The sequence below is a fragment of the Microtus pennsylvanicus genome, chromosome 6 (assembly GCF_037038515.1).
Source record: "Microtus pennsylvanicus isolate mMicPen1 chromosome 6, mMicPen1.hap1, whole genome shotgun sequence".
NCBI lineage: Eukaryota > Metazoa > Chordata > Mammalia > Rodentia > Cricetidae > Microtus > Microtus pennsylvanicus.
In genome coordinates this window covers 79,843,068-79,861,733 of record NC_134584.1, presented here as the reverse complement: position 1 = coordinate 79,861,733, position 18,666 = coordinate 79,843,068, and the positions used below count along the sequence as shown (strand labels likewise).

Here is an 18,666-nt window from a genome sequence, read left to right as displayed (position 1 = left end):
TGGCTCGCGAAATTATCTGCTGTCAAATATTGAAATAAAATCAGGAGTCAGCAGCAGTATCTAAAACTGATCCCCTGGGGTGGGTGGAAAAGGTGAGAATGTCGAATCTGCCGAAGAGAAAAGCAGGACTGGAGATGTACTAATCTCACCTTATCACCAGTGGGCACTACTGACTCTTGCACAGGTCCATATACTTTGTGCTGTCACCATGTGTAAGCCAATGCCTGCAGGGCCTAGGTCACCTTCACATGCAAAATGGGCTTTGGGTTTTTTTTTTTTGTTCTGTTTTGATTTTTTTAAGAAAAAATATTTCTGAAGAGTTTTGGATTTATAGAACAGCTGCAAGGACAGTTGTAAGGGCTTCCTTCCGCACAGACGTCCCTAAGAGTGGCGTCCTCTTTACCACCACACATTTCGGAACTACGAAATCTATGTGGCTATGACCCAACCCCCAAATTCATTCACTAGTGCCCATTTGCTCATTCTTTTTTTGAAACCACGGAGAGCATAGTCAGACAGAGCTAAGCAGCCTGCCATGGGATGGGTGATTTCTACGGGCGGGCCACTCTGTGCACACCACACAGAAAAGTCCTCAGGAAACAGGCAGTGCCCCATCACTCTGTCCCACCCACCCCATCAAAGACCCGTGCAGTGCCAATAATCACTGTGCCACACAGGACGTATTTGTCTTGATTTCATCCTCATCTGTGTTCTTAGAAGCTCTTCTTAGAAAGAGTCTGGCCTGTCCGATCCTAACAAACTCGGCTCCCAGCTAACACAGGTCCAGGGCCTTTTCCCGTTTCTAAGAATGCTTGCTTTAGATCATCAGGTTGAGGGGCATGGTATACTTGCAAACGGGGCCTGAGAGCTAGAGGAGCATCTCCGGGTCTCACAATTACAACTCCGTAGAGCTGGGATTAGAACCTGGGTCCCTATGTCCCTGACTTCCTTCACCATACTGCACCTCTCCTGGAGTGCTTTATTAACAAAACCAAGCTCTAAAGCCCTTGGTTAAAATACCCTGTTCTCAGTGAGGTCTCCACCAACCAGCCATCGCCCGACTGTACTCCCAATCTTCCTTACTTGCTCTAATCTTTTTATTCTCCCAAATATGAACACTTACCATTTAACACCCTACTGTTAGGAACAGAATTGTGCCTCCCACCCCGTCCCTCTGAAAGCTGAAGTTCCGCCTTCCCAGTGTGAGTGTGTTTGCATTAGGACTTTAAGGGGACACTGAAGTTAGTTCAATGAAGCATGCAGGTCAGGTCAGCATCCAAAGCCAGTGGTTCTGAGAACCAGTTTGTCTCTCTCTTCTTATGACGAGAACCACCAGAGATGTCTCTACATGGGGGAAGGTCAGGTGAGGACACAGAAAAGAAACCATTTACAAGCTGAGCAGAGAGGCCTCAGGAGAAATCAAACCCTCTGACAGCTTGATGTCGGGCTTCCAGCCTCCAGAAATATAAGACACAAATATCTGTTGTTTAAGACACCCACAGTGTAGTGTTTTGTTGTGGCCATCTTAGCCCATGAGCTAAGTATTCTGGAAGCCCTGACTAATTTGTTCTCTCGACTCTACAGTGAGCATCACGAAGACACTGACCTCTGATTTTAAAGCTGATGTGTGTCAAGAGCACAGGACAGAGCCTGGCCCACGGCACAGGCCCCATCCGTACTTATGAATGATAAAACGTGCTTGCTCTAAAGGAGTGACATTGATGGCTTTCTAATAGCCCCATGCTCAGCAGAAACGGAGAACTCTGACATTCCCACGAGCAGCAGTCAGAAGCGCTTCCCCTGGACGGATCATCACGGTAAGGCAAGGATGGCTGAGGTGAAGTTCAAAGCTTTGCTACCTGCCTGGACCATGGGTTTGCTGGTATACCTTTGAAGAAGCTTCACTAATGGACAACCTAGCCCTTGGTGGACACTGCTCCCAAACCTAAAGAAAAAGCAACGATGACATTCTATAGAGCAAAGCTCAATGGGTGCTCCCTACCTCATTCCAGGACGCCTTCCTGAGACGCTGCTGGTGGCATGCTAACACCTGTCCGTTCCCCAACACTTTCCTCCCAGAACTGTCATAAATCCTTCCCCAGAGCATCCTACGCAGCCACGGCACAGTAATCAGCGTGTGCTTATTACGTGATTGCGTGTGTGCTTTCTTCTCCTTTCAGAAGGAACCATTCAGAGTGAATAGAAATTGCCTCCATGATGTTCCCTTTATTTGCAAACATGAGCCTAGGGAAGGTAAAATATCGAGGAAAGTCCCAACTTCAGAGAGGGTGACCGCATGGAGCGGATGCTCATGGAACCTGCGAGCACCTTCTAGGAAGATTAGTCAGAAGACTTAAGACAAAGAAGAAATTCAGCATTGCCAGTGGAACCTGGACTTCATGGGCCTTAGAAAAGACATCTGCAGAGCGACCGACCAGCTTTGTGCTGCAGTGACATCAGCTTGCCCAACGCTACCAACCTGGCTTTCATTCTGGCTGCATCAAGAACATCACAGCAATGTACGTTGAGGTAGAATAACTGTAACTAACAATGCAGCAGGAAAGCATGTAGAAAACACTAATCTGCTCGAGTCTTGTTTCCCAGGCACTTGGTCTAAGAGAAAATGTGGAAATAGAAGCGCACAGGCTAGGCTTCTTTCTAGCGACTCTCAGAAATAAGTTCACTGAGACTGGTGCATGAAACCTGGATTTCATACTTAATTTGGCCGAATACTGTCATCTTTTAAATGATGCTGCTTTTCAAAGACCCACGTAGGTAAATTTAAAGATGTTTTCCTTTGAGAGGGGATCACATGAACAAAAGCGATGATCTGTAACTTACTGTGACGTCTAGACACAGAGAAAGATCCATGCACACATGGAACTCAGCTGTAGTAATATGGGCGGCGGGGCTGCGTCCCCAACACCCCAGCCGCCTGCACGGCTAGCTTAACCCGAAATAATTACACGGACACTGTATTCATTTAAACACTGCTTGGCCCTTTAGCTCTAGCCCTTACTGGCTAATTCTGATATCCTGATCAACCCATCTCTAATAATCTGTGAGCACCGGTCTTACCAGGAAGATTCTAGCCTAAGTCCATCCTGGGTCGGAGCTGGGGCATGGCGTCTCTCTGAGGCGTCTGCTCCGGAGAGGAGAGCTGTGGAGTCTGAGCTCACTTCCTCTTCCTCCCAGCGTTCTGTTCTGTTTACTCCACCTACCTATGTTCTAACCAATAAAATGGGCCAAGGCAGTTCCTTTATTAGCCAATGACCTTCCTCCATCACTCAGCCCATACGGATTTCACAGCACCTGCCCTGACATTCATGTATCGAACAGTCGGCCAAGGCTCCACACCTAAAACCATGAGGAAGCCACGCTAATCAGGAAGCCTGTCTTTCTTTCACTATTTGCTACAAACATTTTAGGAGCTGGGCCATTCTGGTTCTAAATGCTCTTGATGGAGCGAGTTGTCCTTTCAAGGAATCAGACCCGCTTCTATGCATATGTACAACAAAGGAGAGATAAACGCTAATGCAGAAAAGAAATGGGCATGGCAAAATAATTCTAAAACTTCAGTCCTCAGTGGTGGGCATTGGCGAGGTACAAACGATTCTGTACAGCAGGGCATCCACAGGGAGATTCTGTCTAAGACTTGGTCTACAAAGAGATGCTTCATACAATGTATTTAAAGACCATTCTTGGGCAGGTGAGATGATTTAGTGAACAAAGGTGATTGCTGGCATGCCTGATGACCCGAGTTCACTCCTTGGGACCCACATGATGGAAGGAGAGAACCAACTTTCACAAGTTTTAGTTGTTCTCTGACCTATACACACACACACACACACACACGCACACATGCACAGGTATACACATATATGCATGTGTGTGCATATGGTGCAAATAAAGACCATTCTTTTGTTTAATAATGAGCACAAAAAAAACATTTAAGTAATTGCGGGGGTTAAGTTGTCTTCAAGCACACGGGAGGACACGCCATGGCTATCTGTCCGCAGGTGAGGAAACTCTAGAGGACAGCAAAATGACTGCCCCCAACCACAGAGCTCAAGAACGGAGGCACTAGGTCCAGAGCATCCGCTGAAGATGCAAAGCTCTTTCCTTCTTCCTCAAGACACTCCGTTTCCTTTGAGAAAGACACTGACTAAGCTGTGCAGCGTGGGCTTTGGAAAAATGAGTAATGGATGGGACTGAGCCGAGGAGCATCAACGGCAAAGGGAAAAGTGAGTGTCATTTTCTGACAGCCTAGGCTCCTACGGCCATTTGACTGAGTGGACAGAGAGTGGGAAGGACTAGAACACACATGCTTTGGTCCTGTGCTGTTGGTCCCCATGAGGAAGGAAAGGGACCGATGTAAGACGACAATGGAGCTCTGGTTTCCAGTCTGCCAGTCTCATGATTGCTAAACTGCTCTGTGGAAAAGTCTGGCCACTGGGGATTACATTTACTCCTCATCCTAAGGCAGAGCCAGGCCTGAGAAGAGAACCTCACACACGTGGCTTTCAAGCAGTGGTCCAAGGAACCCTGGGATAAGTTTGAGAGGTCCAGTTAATGTTTGTCTCAAGTATAATATTTTAAAGTTGCTTTGAATTCACTCAACAGTTGATTTTAAAGTGGGTATCCTTGTCAGGATGACACCTGAAATGTCAAGTCAGCAGAGACCACCTTGTGGTTGCCTTGTGTTGATGAGTCAGTTGAGTCTTGGGTAATGCAGAGTCTCCTGCTGTCATGGAACTGTTGGACTTCTGGTAACACCTCATAAGGAATCAACTTGCTGATCTTTGTGAGGCCCTAGGCCTCCGTGCAAATGCCGCTGTGAAACTGTACGGTCCCCGTATACCGGAGTCCGTATGCACCACGTGCCTTCAGTCAGCTTCTCGACCTTAGCAGCGTGCATGTCTGGACTGGATCATTTGCTGGAGGAGGGGCTGCCGTACACACCGCATCCCTTTCCTCTACCTTCGCGGTGCCCATAGCTCCTACCAGGCATGAAAACAAAATCATTCCTCTAGAATTCCCAGATGTCCCCTGGGCGTACCTGCGCTACATGAAATGCCAGGGTAGGTTGCAGAACATGTGCTTGGGTGTGTCTTCTGATTGTGGCCGGCAGAGCAAAGAAGGAAGATACACAGAGATGCAGAAGTGGACCATAGCCCAGGCAACGCTGAGTCTCCCCTGGATCTTAATACCGTCTCCATGTTGTATATGAAGAACCTAAGATCCAAGGTGAGTAAAACCTTTTCCAAAATAATGGGTCACTAGTTATCAAGTGGTTGATCTGGTGTGGCTGTCAGCCTGGGATATTCCTTATGTGTCACTTAATAAATAAGGGACAAGGGCAGGTGACGAACGCTCAGCCTCCGAAGGAGGACCTTTGTCGCTACAGTAATTCTTACCAACATCCGAAACATTAATGGGAGAAGTTGTTAAACATCCCTTTCCCACTTCCCACGATGTCCCTGCAGGAAGCAGTACAGCTTTTGTCGATTTCATTTTGTTTTTGAGACAAGGCCTCCAGACACAGCCCAGATTGACCTTGAACTGGGATCCTCCTGCCTTAGTCACCCAAATGCTGGGATTGCAAGTATGCGCCTTCCTACCTAACAAAGCTTCAGTTAGCAAAAAAAAAACCTAGAAATGTAACAGATGATAATATGGCTATAAAGACCATATTCCATTAACACCAGAGTAATGCTTAAATCCATTTGCTTAGGTTTTTAAACAGATAAATAAATGTTCTAACTATAAATTTGTAAAATAGCTCCTTTTTAAAATACCGCTTTTATGTGTTTTACACAGTGGCTACATTTACCTTTTTTTTTTTTAGAAAAAAGTAAATTAATTGAATATTTAAAATACAACAAAGTAAAAGCCAACAAGGTTTCCACTGCCTTCTTTTGCAATAAGAAAACATGGGCTCAGATAATGATATAGGCTTTTTAAAGTCACAGTTGTCAATGACTGAATTGGAATCAGAGCTTAGTTCTGGGGACTGTACTCCAACTTCAAATCTATCAAGCTGTCCTGTGGGGCATGTGGGCACATACAGACAGGCTGGAGACCTGGAACTTTTCAATGATTTGATACGCTTTAGATGACAAAAATAAATCATCTTCTGCAAACATAAGAAAGATCATGATGTAATTAAATAGCCACAGCTGAACAGTTCTCTCAAATGCATACTATATGCATGTGGAATTCTTAACTTGTTAACTTAAAAGTTTTAGGCCTTGCCCTTTAGTTTTAAATCATTTTACAACTAGTGTTTAGCGAAAGTTTTAAGGTCTCATGTTTCTCATCAGTCCCTGCAGGGGTTAAACCTTGGCCGGGATTCCGGATCCGCACACCCAAACCAAGTCTTCAGAGGTCCCCAGTGACAGTTACAATTGTGGACATGGAGCCAATAGGATACGGAGAACGGTCAAGGGTAACAATAGTGAGCGGAGCCACAGGATGAATAATGAGCTTCGTTCTCCATGGGCTAAACTACGTTTAAAGCCAGCATGGGAGACTGGGTATGGTGGTGCTCGCTGTCACCCAGCACTCAGGAGGTACGGACCAGAGGACCCGGAGTTCAAGGTCGTCTCCAGCTAGTCAATCTGGGCTACATGCGACCCTCAATAAAACAAAACAAAACAAACCGCACATATAATGAGCAAGAGTGGCCATCTGCAGTAATCGCCTTAGCAGACAGGATGTCTCTCTTGTCAACAGCAGGAAGGACTGGTCCTGGAAAATCACTCAAGCCTCGAGGAAATGTGAAAGAAAGCTGTTTTCAAAACTCACGCTATTAACACATTCGGAAATGAAATGCCTTAACAGCACTGGAGTCATTTGCATAGAGAGGAGGAGAAAGGAACCCCACAGGTTGGACCACATCCTGCCTATGGCCTTTTGGACTGATGGCCCACCCTAGAGACATCACCTCCTGACCGCTACACCTGCCACCTTAAGTTAAATTAACGCAGAGATATGCTGGTCCCTGCATCCGTTTGGAAATGATCTCGGTCACTGTGGATCACCAAGAGAGTCTAAAGCTCTGGGGTTGGTGATGGGCTATGAAATGTCAGTCACTCCTACCCTGAAAGCCTAGCTCCTCCTGAGAGGAAGAAGAGGATCTTTGGAACTTTGTGCTTCATGTATACATGTTCTGGGTGGCCAGACCCCAGAACAAAAGGTAAGAAGAAGGCTGGAAATGAAAAGGGTGTGTGCAGGAGCCCTCATTTTTCCTTAGTGTGGAGAGCTAGTTACTCAACAGAAAGAGAACTAGCCAGAGGGTGTAACCCGGCTGTCTGTAGAGTGCTAGGCTAGCAAACACAGCCCTAGGCTGGATGTCTCCGACCACATAAACTGCGGAGTGGCTCACGCCTGTGATCCCAATACTAGAGAGATGAGGCAAGAAGATCAGGAGTTCAGAATCATCCTTGGATCTCTGAGACGGTACCTCAAAAAGAGAGAGAGAGAAAGAGAGAGAGAGAGGGAGGGAGGGAGGGAGGGAGGGAGGGAGGGAGGGAAGAAGGAAGGAAGAGAGAGAGGAAGGAAGAAAGGAAGGAAGGAAGGGAGTGAGAGAGAGAAAGAAAAAAGAAAGAAAGAAAGAAAGAAAGAAAGAAAGAAAGAAAGAAAGAAAGAAAGAAAGAAAGACAGACAGGAAAAGTTAGATAACCAGGCCTCACTTGTGAAGAAATACTGGAGCAGAAACATCAGCATTTTTTGAAGGGCTTGAAGTGGGGCAGGGGGATGGAAGCTGGAAGGGCGAGATATCCAGGGATGCTATGGACCCTACCCAGAAAGAAGGGTCTATATAGATGTATTCTGAAGGCGTAGGGGAGAGAGTAACTGGATTAGTGACTAAAAGCACATGCATTAGAAAAGATGCCATGATTTGAAGCCAAGGAAAACAAACAGTGGAGCAGACGGAGGTCAAAAGACAGTTCGCTTAACCGAGAAATAAAAATTAGGTAATAGCTAATTACGTGGTCACAAGCCAAGCCTTTGTAGTCAGCCAGGGCTGAATCTGTGCTCGGGTTTCTAACAGCCGAACCCTTCCAGTCTCGGCTTTCCCGCGTCTAGAACAGGTTTAGTGTTGACCCTCTTGTGCTGCAGAGGTTAAATGAGCAGTTGCAGGAGGCTGTTGGCACAGTGCCTGGCGTCTGGTTAGTGATGCTCTCACACCAGCAGAAGAAGCGACAACGATAACAACAGGGCAGAAGGAAAGGAAAGGCTGGGATTCCGTGTTAAGGATACAATCGTCTATTCCGGGGTAAAGACCTGCCAACGAGCCTGACGACCTGAGCTCAATCCCTGGAGCCCCCACGGCAGAGGGGAAGAAACAACTGGCTCCCGTCCGTTGTCTCCTGACCTCCACCTTCGTGCTGTGTCCCCCACTCCACACATTCAAAATAAATAAGGAAAATATAATACGTTTTTAAAAAGTATTCTGGTGACTACCATAGAACTAGCTGTCCATACGCCGCACAGGGAGAAAAGAAATGTCTGAACGCCAGCCCTCACCTTTCCGCTGTTATGACGTAACGTGTTTGGGGACTGACTAGGGAAGGTCTGGAATGTAAGCTGGCTTGTTACCACTCTATCTGTAGAAGCCTAAAATAGTAATGCAACTTCCATGGCTGGAGCGTGGCTTGGTGCTAGGGAGGCTGCCTAGCATGCATAAGGCCCTTGGTTCCATGCCCAGTACCACACAAAAAAATTAATGCAATTTCCAAAGGTGCCTGCCATACAAGAGTCACAGGAAGGCGCTGTGTTGGAGAGGCTGGCCAAGGGCAGAGAACATAATCAACTTCCTGGATGGTGACGTCTTTACTTTGCAGTCCGGAGCATGGACACGTTTGGCCCAGGAACACTGGAAGCACACAGCCTGGATTTCAACCCCCGTCTGTGTAGTTATTAGCTATGTAAATATGAAAGGGATCTTTAAGCCTTTCTCAGTTTCCTATCTGTAAAATGGAGTGATAACAATAATCACGCAGTTATGAGACTCCAAGCAGCTCAACACAGCAAAGTCAGCACTACAGACACAGATAGAGCAGCAGCGAGTAAAAGCCTCCCAGTCTCCATCCACACAAACTCCAGCTCCAGGCTCTGCTTGCGTATAAGTCTGTCTGCCCCCTGCACTAGCAAGTCATGAAAAGGAAGACATAGCCTCTCTCTCTCTTTCTGGGCTTCCCCCCCTCCCCCAGAGGAATCACCAAGTTCAATAAAGTCCAGAGTTTCAAAAGGGCATTCAGGCTGTCTACTCATATACTACCCTCCTGCAGCTGCTCACACGAGGAATTTAGTCACGTGGCCTGAGAGTGCCTAGGCAGGACTGAACAGAATGGCTAAGCCAAACCTGAAAAGCGACTATCAAACAGCCCAGTCAGGGAACCATGCCCCCATGGTGATGTGTGAGTCCCTGGCTACCAGCACCGATGTCTCAGGGTGTGAATGGCACAAGACTGGCATTTACATGGAAGAAGGCCCACTTGTTAAGATGCGGCTGAGAAGGCCATCAGAGCTGCCAGGCAATGGGCATGGCTTGGTTGGCTGGCTATCACCAGCAGGAGTGCTAACATTTATACATAAGCCCGATTGTTACTCCCAAATGCATCAAAATAGTAAGCAATAGATGGAGAACAAAGGCTTCTGGGAAACAACAAGGCATGGCATAGGCACGTCTGTGGGCATCTGTCATTTCTACTTAAAAACTCGCACTGTTTTACGGCCGAGGCCCCTAAGCCAGAAACACTTGAGCAAGCGCCTGTTCACAGCTGCCTCTGTGAGGCTGAGCGTGAGTCGGTGTTTCAGAAGGTCCATCTTTCTGACCTAAAAGTATTCTCTTGTTGGGTTTATAGAACTAATAGGATGCGGGAGACAGTACAAAACTTTTTTTTGTCAGTTTCTAGATTAAAAATAGTTGAAATGACTTATATCTTTTATTTTGGAAAGCCAGGGACAAAAAGATATCCCTTGCCAACAAGTGAGGTGCCAAGTTTCTGTCAACTAGCTGCTTGGTTATAATCTGGGGAGTTAGAATTAAATTTCTATCTTGAAAAATGGCATCTTGAAGAAAAAAAAGATGGTGTAAGGCTATTGCAGGAGCTTGTAATTTGGTCCTCTGATGAGGATGTGCACAGCTTTTGTGTGTGCACATGTTCCTGCGCACATGTGTTGGTGTGAGGTGCAGCGGTACATGCACAGGTCAGAGGTTAACCTTTAGGAGCCATCCACCTTGTTGTCTGAGGACAAGGGCTCTCATTGTACTTAGGACTTGACTCTTAGGCCGGGCCGGCCAGCGAACCTCAGCAACCCACCTGTCTCTCTCCTTCTCCTACATGGGTGCTGGGGAATTAAACCCATGTCCTCAGGCTTGCTCGGATAAACACTTGACTGAAGTTCCCATAATTTGAAAGCTCCCAGTCTACTCTGGGGATTATCAGACTGGACAACGTCTCTTGCCATGAGCCCTCTGGAAGAAAACCATAGGGTTCATGAACACAACTCACGCAGGCTTCCCCTTCATATCAACCTTGGTCTATAATGAGGTAGCATCTCGGACTCAGTTTACATCAGCATGTCTTTTCATGGGCTCAGATAAAATGAAAGCTGAGCTATACTCAGCGATTCTGATTTATACTGAAAAACACTGTACCGAGTTAGGGTTGCTTGTTTGCTTGTTTGGGGGGTTGTTTGACTCGTTTGAAATACCCCTCCTCTAGTCCAGGTTGGCTTCTAATTCTCTATACAGCTGTGAAGTAAACTGAGCCTCCGGCCTCCACTTCCCTAGTGTTAGAATATGACAGGCCTGCATCACTCTCTCCAGCTTATGTGGTGCTGGAGATCTACCCTGGGACTTCGTGCATGCAAGGCAAGCCATCTCCGGACTGTGCCGGGTCTCCAGCCCATGGTGCCCACTGCCTGTCACCTATCAGCTGACCTTTGTCCTGGGTGCCTGTTAGAATCGCCAGAGGAATGCAAGGAAAATACCAACGTCTGGGCCTACCCCAGACCAATTAATTAAAACATCATTTTTGGGCTCTGGTATTTTACAGAAACTCCCTAGGTAGGGCTCGCTAGCCGTGGAGCTCAGGAACTGCTGCTGGCCACAGGAGACAGCCCCTTGGGTCAACAGGAGCGGTAGCTTCCTGGGTAAGCACCTCTCCAAGGAACACTCCCAGTCATGTGACCAGGGGTAGGTCACCCTGTTATCCAATAATTTGCATACGTCTCTGGCTTCCAGGAAAGAGCTGTGTGTAAACAGCAGAACCACCTACAGCCCTGAAGGCCTGCCTCCCAGGCCCAACCCCCCCCCCGAAAAGTCTACGAAATTATTTTTTCCCCAACAATGCAGAAAGCCAGCATTTGGGCTGATCAACCTTGACAGTGAGCCTGGATCTAGGGAACACTGTCCTCAAGGACTGACGGATGTTGTCAGGCTTCACCAGGGAAAACAGCTGCAGGTGCAGAGAAGGGATTTTATTCCACAAACCTATAAGCAGCAAACCTCCAAATTGAGGGAGCGTTGCCCAAGGTCCTCAAACCTCCTAACGCTGTGACCCTTTAAGTCAGGTCCTCATGTTACGATGACCCCCAACCATATAATTGTTTCTTTGCTACTTCATAACTGAAATTTTGTTACTGTTATGAACCATAACATAAATATCTGATATACAGGATATCTGTTATGTGACCCTTGGAGGGGTCATGACCCACGGGTTGAAAACCGCTGGGTTAGAGTGTATTTAAAACTGCAATGCATCCTACCCAGTGATTGTGAACCTCAGGGGACTCCATTCGGTGAGTTTTATGCTTGATTTTAACTGAAGGAGCAAAAAGCATCAGGGGTTTTCTTTCTCTCCTTTGGAAACAAGTAAGTGTCTGCATGCCTGAACTGTGCTCCGTTTTTGTAGACCGTGAACGGACACAGAGACTCCCAGGATGGGTGCCCAGGAACAGCTGCACCCGATCGTACCAGCAGGTGCGAGGACAGAGCCCCAGGGGGAACCGTGCAGGAACAATGGCGCCATTATGAGAGCAACGGACAGGGCCTGGGGCTGACCACTAGGCCACACTGTTTGAGGGCAAGGAGAGCAAGAAACTCAGCCACAGCTCCCTGGGATTGTGTCCCTGAACGGCAGCCACTAAGAGAGCCAGGTAGAGCACACAGCAAGCCCAGCAGTCAGCAGCAGGCCAGACCAATCACACAGCCAGTGTGGGGGGAATCTGCAGAAAAACACATTCCTTTCCTTTTAACATAACTTCTCCTCCCGTGGGCAGCATTGCCACAGTCACCAAGTTTACATTTACATCCAAATATGCACACAAAAAAATTACCGATGCATCTCGCTCCCTGGTGACTTTATAACAGGTTGCTAGGTAACAGTGCATACAAGTCAGGTTTCAGGACCTCTAGTAAGCCACCATAAAATAGCTGCATGGGCCTTTTGCATAAACAGTGTGCCTTTGCTATCTGTTTTCTTATGCCAATTGATCAGTCGGGAAATTCTCCCATGGCCAAACTGTAAGCAACCCCCCATCAGCAACTGAAAACAACAGACCACTATATATACGCGGCTTTGGCACACGACGCTTCACCCCAGCCTACAAACTGCTTCTCCTTCTGCCTCTGCTGTTCCAAGCTCTGGCTGTAAGCAGCTGAAGCCTTTTCTCATGCTCACCGGGATGCGCCAGAGCTAATAATCACAGATCAGTGTCTGGTGGGATGGGAAGGGCTACCACTCAGAGGAACCCAGCGGGACATCAGTGTCCCAGCCTAAGATCAAGCCTGCCAGGCAGCCCGGAAAGGATCTGGGTCCTGACGAAAGGGACCCCACCTTACTACATGCTATGTACCCCCTGCTCAGTTTGTTCTTGTCTGTTAAGTAAGGAAACATCTACCATGCTAAACTATGCTAAATGAACGTGGCTTCCTTCTCCTGGGATTGCGCCGTTAAGAGCCCAGAAAAGCGGCAACCCATGGGTAACATCCTGGTTCGTTCATTGTTGTTACAGTTTGGGGAGACGGGGTTTTATGAAACCTAGTCTGGCCTTCTTCCAAGTCTTGGGATTGTAGGCAATCACCACCATGCCTGGGTCCCTACAGGTGGCATGCTAAAGGATCTGGAAGGCCCAAGGGAAATGCCCATTTCCCTCATATTTTGGTGAAAATTTAAATACAAAAATCTGACTATGTAGCATCTTGCTTTCCCTGAGGCTGACATGAAAAAGGAGAGACAAGAAGGAGAGGACCGGGAACCTGGGCCAGGTGAAACAGACGCCTGAGATCGGTCCAGGCAATGGATCTTCTTCAGTCTCACAGTGCATCCTTCAGCCTCCCCTGCTCCCTTCCATCTTGGATCATTTCCTGGCTGTCTCATTTTTCATCGCTTCCCTCTTCTGTCGCCCCTACTCATGTCTCCCATGGCTGAGGGGCAAAGATCAGGGTAAGGAAGTACATTCCAAAAGACCCGACTGAAGTGTCACGGAGCAAAGGGACTTCAGAGTGAAGCTGTGCCTCTCATTCACCTGGCAATGACATTTAGTGAAATACGACGCATGGTCCATTTAAAGGGAGGCGGTGACCAATTATTCTCCATTTAAAGGGTATTGTCAATCTCCAGAGAGCCGAAATGGCATTTGGAAATCATCCTGGGGACTGCCACCTTCACTGACAGACAGAACCCATTCTCAACCGACCTTTCTCCACCCTCTGCAATGCCTTTAAAATTTAAAATCGCATTTTTAAAACCAGCTTAGGCCTAAGTGTGCTGTTGCTCCAGGAGGGTAAGACAAACATCCAGCTACGCTCCACCCCAGCGCAGCATTGCCAGCTCATCAAAGTCGCCGAGGAGAAAACATACACACTGTGTTGGCGATGAAAAACAATGTCCATTAGCAAGACTTATTTTTATAACCTATACATCAGCCTCTGTTCAAAGGGCATGAGGGTGAGGGCAGCTGGGAAGGATGTTTGAAATTTTTTCTTAAATTCCACTTTCCTGGGGAGCTTACACCGGTCAAGTTCATAAAGGGAGAAGGTAAAATGGTGGTTAGTGGAGGCTGGGCAGCAGGTTGGCAGGAGCTCTGTCCTTTAATGATACAGTTTGGGAGCGTGACATATTTCCAGAGATTACACGACAAGGTAAATGTTAATGCCATGAAAATGCACAGCACAAACATGTGTAAACCAGGATATCCTAGGGATGTTTTACCCTAATACAAAGATCCCGAGAAACTCATGGTAACCTTTAACCTTTGTCTAAGAAAAGTCTGTAATTCCTCATGGTAAACTTTTGTATATGTTCTTCAAAAAGCTTTGCGATTACAACAGTACAGACCCTGAGCATCAAAAAGGGAGACCCACACTTCAGAGACAGCGGCGCAAAGCAGGCAAGCCAACTAAAGACCCAAGGTTGCAGGAAGCAAAAGACACACACATAGATTACTCCCCACCAAGTGCCCCCAAGGAAGAGCCCAAATCGGGGCAGGAGTAGGGGCAATCCCTATTGCTTCCAGACCCGAGCAGAAGTAAGTCTGTTTTCAAAGAATCACCAAAACAAAATATAAAAAAAGGAAGGGGTGGGATAAAGGGAAAGAGGAAAGGAAAAAGAAAATACATCAGCGCATGAAGTATTGGAGCTCGAGGAAGCTTGAAATCGTCTAGCCCTATAGTCTTATCGTACAGAGGAGCAAGGAGAGAACAACCCTAGGGCAAGTACCTGACAGCTTCATGAGAAAATCGGAGGCCATCTTAACCGAGATGTCCTGGCTGAACAATGCTGCTGCACTGTTGGACACAAACTCGGAGGGGTCTTTCAGCTTTGTGTGGTTGGCGGGCCTGTCGGCAGCATTCAGGGTAAAGGAGGCAGGCAGGCCGTTATCTTCCTTGGGTTCCTCCTTCACCAGCAAAGGTGCCATGCCAGCCCCACCCTGGCCAGTCCTCTCTGGAGTATTAGACGTCATCACGGTCCCCACTAGCTCTGTCCCTCCTCCTTCCCTCTGCTGCCCCAGGCAGCCACTGTCACTGAGGTGGGGAGATCCCTTGACATCTGGGTCTGGGATCTCCTCCTTCACCTTGGCCTCTGTCCTCAGGAAGTGCTGATGGCAACGCATGTGCAGTTTCAGGCTGAAGTGGCGTGAGGAGGTGAAAGGGCACAGCTGGCACTGAAAGGTCTCTCCCCGGTCCTGGTGCTGATGAACCTGCCAGAGAAGAAGGACAGTTGAACTGGCCGCCATGAGCTTAGGGAAAATGCCTGTCTGTGGTCACACGTCCACCAGTGAGTCCTGCACCCCAGACGGGCCAGGGAAGAGACGCACCAGAGACGCTGTTCGTGTCAGTGCACTGGATAAAGTCACTCCTGAAACACACAGTGGGCCTGTGGAGGCTAGGGCTCCATCCTGACAGTCTCCATGCAGGCTTGGGTAGAAGCTTTCTAATAAGCTAGTCACATGATCGCACTTGATATACCTTGCGAAATGATGTAATCAGAAGTCAGGGACCAAAAAGACATAACCTTTCGTGAAATTCTTGGGACACCAATCCAGAGACTGCTGCTTTGCCAACACAATGGAGAAAAAAAAATGTCTCCAAGATATTTTGGCTTCACAGAAGGGGACACGGAACTCCCCATGCCCCAAGAAGTATCTAGAACCCAGTTCCATATGAAGAAAGGAAAACAGGAGAAACCCCCTCTGGGTAGGAGGATGCCCAGCTCAAAAGTCGCCACAGGGTCCGGAGGATGTCTGTCGGCATGCAGAGCCGGAACAGCCTTGCGCATGCAGCTCCAAACCTGCCTACACCCAGGACTTGTAAAAACGGAGAGAAACTTTTCTGTCTTCCTGTCACTACCAAATTTAGTGCCTCAAAAAGTGAGGAAATCGTTGCATTGGCCCGAGCCAGGCTTTGAGCTGGCAGGTGTTCCTAAACTTGTGACTTCCCCATTCATCTGGACAACGTGCTTCAGCACTGACCTGCTACAACCTGCTATTTCAGGACCAGCCCTCCCCCGAGGAGGAGCTGCCAGTGCAGGGGATCTATGCCAAACGATTTGGGGAAGTCCAAACAAGAACGTAAGCAATTGGCACTCAAAACAAGACTGACGCTCCATAGGTCAGGGGTGACCTGAGTGGGATTTGAACCTGGGTCTCAACGAAGCTAAGGGCTCATTTGCTCAATGTCTGTATCACCTGGCCACTCTGCTTAGGTCTCGTTTCCAAGAGAGCAAGTTTTACTACAGCTGTTTATGCCTTCTGAATGAAATCCAAAAGCATTCTTCACCAGCCAAAACACACTTTAAATAATGTTAAGTGACCAACAAAAGCAAAGAAATTAAAAGTTAATCGTGAGATCCTGCTGCCACAGCACCCCGCTGTGGCTTCCTGCAAAAAACAACAAAAGATATTCTGGGCCCCTGAATCCTATGCTTCTCAACAGAAATAACCATAAAAGCTTAAATGCAATTGTGATGGAGTCCTGCTCATTGAAAGGCGTCTCCTGTGCCCCAGCAGAGGGCAGAGGTGAGGAACCCACTTGTCCTTCCTGCAGTAGGGCCCCTTCCCCTTCTTCACTGCACACTGAGCCTTCCAGTCCCATTCTCACAGGATCCAGAAACTCCCCCATCAGCTCCTGAGCCCAAGTCATTTAGGAAGAAGCCCCTTGGAGGTCTCAGGTCACAGTCTCAAGGGCTCCTGCAGGTAACAACACAGGCATGCCCAGAGCCAGGTGGTAAAGGTCACCAGGCAGGAAGCTTCCACGTTCCTGAGCCTGGCGCCACAGGGCAGATTCCATTTCAGAAGTGTGCTCACATCTACTGACCCCAGAAAGGAGCTAATCCAAGAACAGACGCTCCAAAAGCCATGGAAGAAGAAATGGTGCAGATGAGAGCCTGGGTTCCGAAATCAAGGGGAGAGGGAAACACTGAGAAGGGGCGCTGTATGGAAGATTTCTTGAGGCTCCTTTTCCACTTCAACCTGGCCTTGGCGTACTTAGCTTTAGGGAAATCAGTGTGAAATGAAAGGGAAAACAGGATTGGCTTCTTGGCACCTGTTAATTTATCCGAGACACGCCTTCCCACCTGAAATTTGGCTTACATGTGGCCTTTGAGGGAAGCACTGTCCCTACCAGTGGCAGCAAACCCCTCTTCTTCTGAAAGAAGAGGGCTCTTCTGTTATAATTCTGATTCCCTTTATCCCAGCGCGTGCCCTGAAGTCCCTCTTGGACCTCTAGCGAGAAGAAATGCCGGCCAATAGCACAATATTCTCACTGGACCAGGTGAAGTGATATCAAGGCCACCTCCTGGGTAAATAGATGTGGGATACTTCGGTTAAAGGATTTCAAGACCTGGAGAAATTCCGGGGAGTATCTATATCCAACCTCTTAGTGGATCAGGCTCGGCAGGTGAGGGTCTTACGAGTGGTGCCAGCTCTCAAAATGGTGACCTCGGACTCGGAAGGGCAGAACTCGAGTGTGACCGCCGGTCCAGGTTCCTTCTGTTACTTCGTTGGTGCTCTCCATCTTTACTACTCTTTGCCTTTTCCATACAGTTTCAGCTGTGACCCTTACATATGATTCTTGCATGCTCGCTCATCGGGCAAAGCTGCAGCAGACCTCATGAGATCTAAGACACGCTGAGGAAGCTGGAGGCATTTTCAAATTCCTCGTGCAGCTGGTCATAAAGACGTTTGCACAATAAATTATGGAGAAAATGCAGGCTTGCAATTTTATGTATGTATATAGTTCCTAGGCCTGCATAGGAACACAATAACTACTGAATTTGTCGAGCAAATAAAGTGGAATCTCTGTTTTTCTGACATAAACCAATATAATCAATATAGGAGATTATATATCCTGAAGATAATGGCTACTTCTGCGGGATGAGATAAATGGCCAATTTCATATTCTTTGTATCAGTTTTTGTAAACTCTCAGTACTAAAAAGAGATCATAAAAAGAAGGAAGCCATAAAACTTATTTTGGAGTAATTTCTTGTAGCATTTCATTCATTTTCCCTAAACGTAAATGTTAATGTATTTTCAGACGGCTTTTGGATAACTCTAACCGTGTTGGCTATATTTGCTGACAGTTGCTTCTCCACACCGGGCTCTAGATCAAGGCTCTACATGAACGATCTCATTTAACTCTTATGCAGTGAGAAAGACCGTGATTGTGCTCTCCGTTCGTGGCAACAGAGGTTTAGAGGGTCTCAGCCATACTACTAAATGGTTACAAGTCACGGACTCTCACTAAGCTAAAGTCATATCTTAACCTTTGGCTAGACTTCCCTACTTCTCAGATAAAATTCATTTTAGAAAAATTCCCCACATCTGCAGCCCTGGTAAAGAAAGCAGAATATGTGTGTGCATAAGACCACACCACAACATTCCTATGGGGAAAATACTTGCCAAATTTTGCAAAGTTAAATTATATTCTATTAAAAAAATGTTTTAAGGCAACAGGAGGAGGAGAGAAGGGAGAAGAAATATGCCTTTGACAAAATTAAACTTGCATAAACGCTCCTCACAGTTCCTATCAAAAGGAGTCGTAGCTCAACAGGTTAGGACACCATGAGTTTGAATAAAGCGATTTCACACAACCGCTTTATTGTAGTGATTATTGATTTCTTCTGAAAGCATTCAGGACCCCACGACCCGC

At 47.3% G+C, this 18,666-nt stretch overlaps 1 protein-coding gene across 5 annotated transcripts in view; it reads right to left on the bottom strand.

Annotated features, from left to right (window-relative positions):
• Positions 1–18,666, bottom strand: part of Znf827 (zinc finger protein 827) — a 177,712-nt gene that overhangs the window by 113,037 nt on the left and 46,009 nt on the right. For all 5 annotated transcript variants that reach the window (XM_075976530.1, XM_075976527.1, XM_075976528.1 and 2 more), the window contains exon 4: positions 14,736–15,216. In XM_075976530.1, coding sequence (XP_075832645.1) covers positions 14,736–15,216 — 481 coding nt within the window. The remainder of the gene's footprint in view (positions 1–14,735; positions 15,217–18,666) is intronic.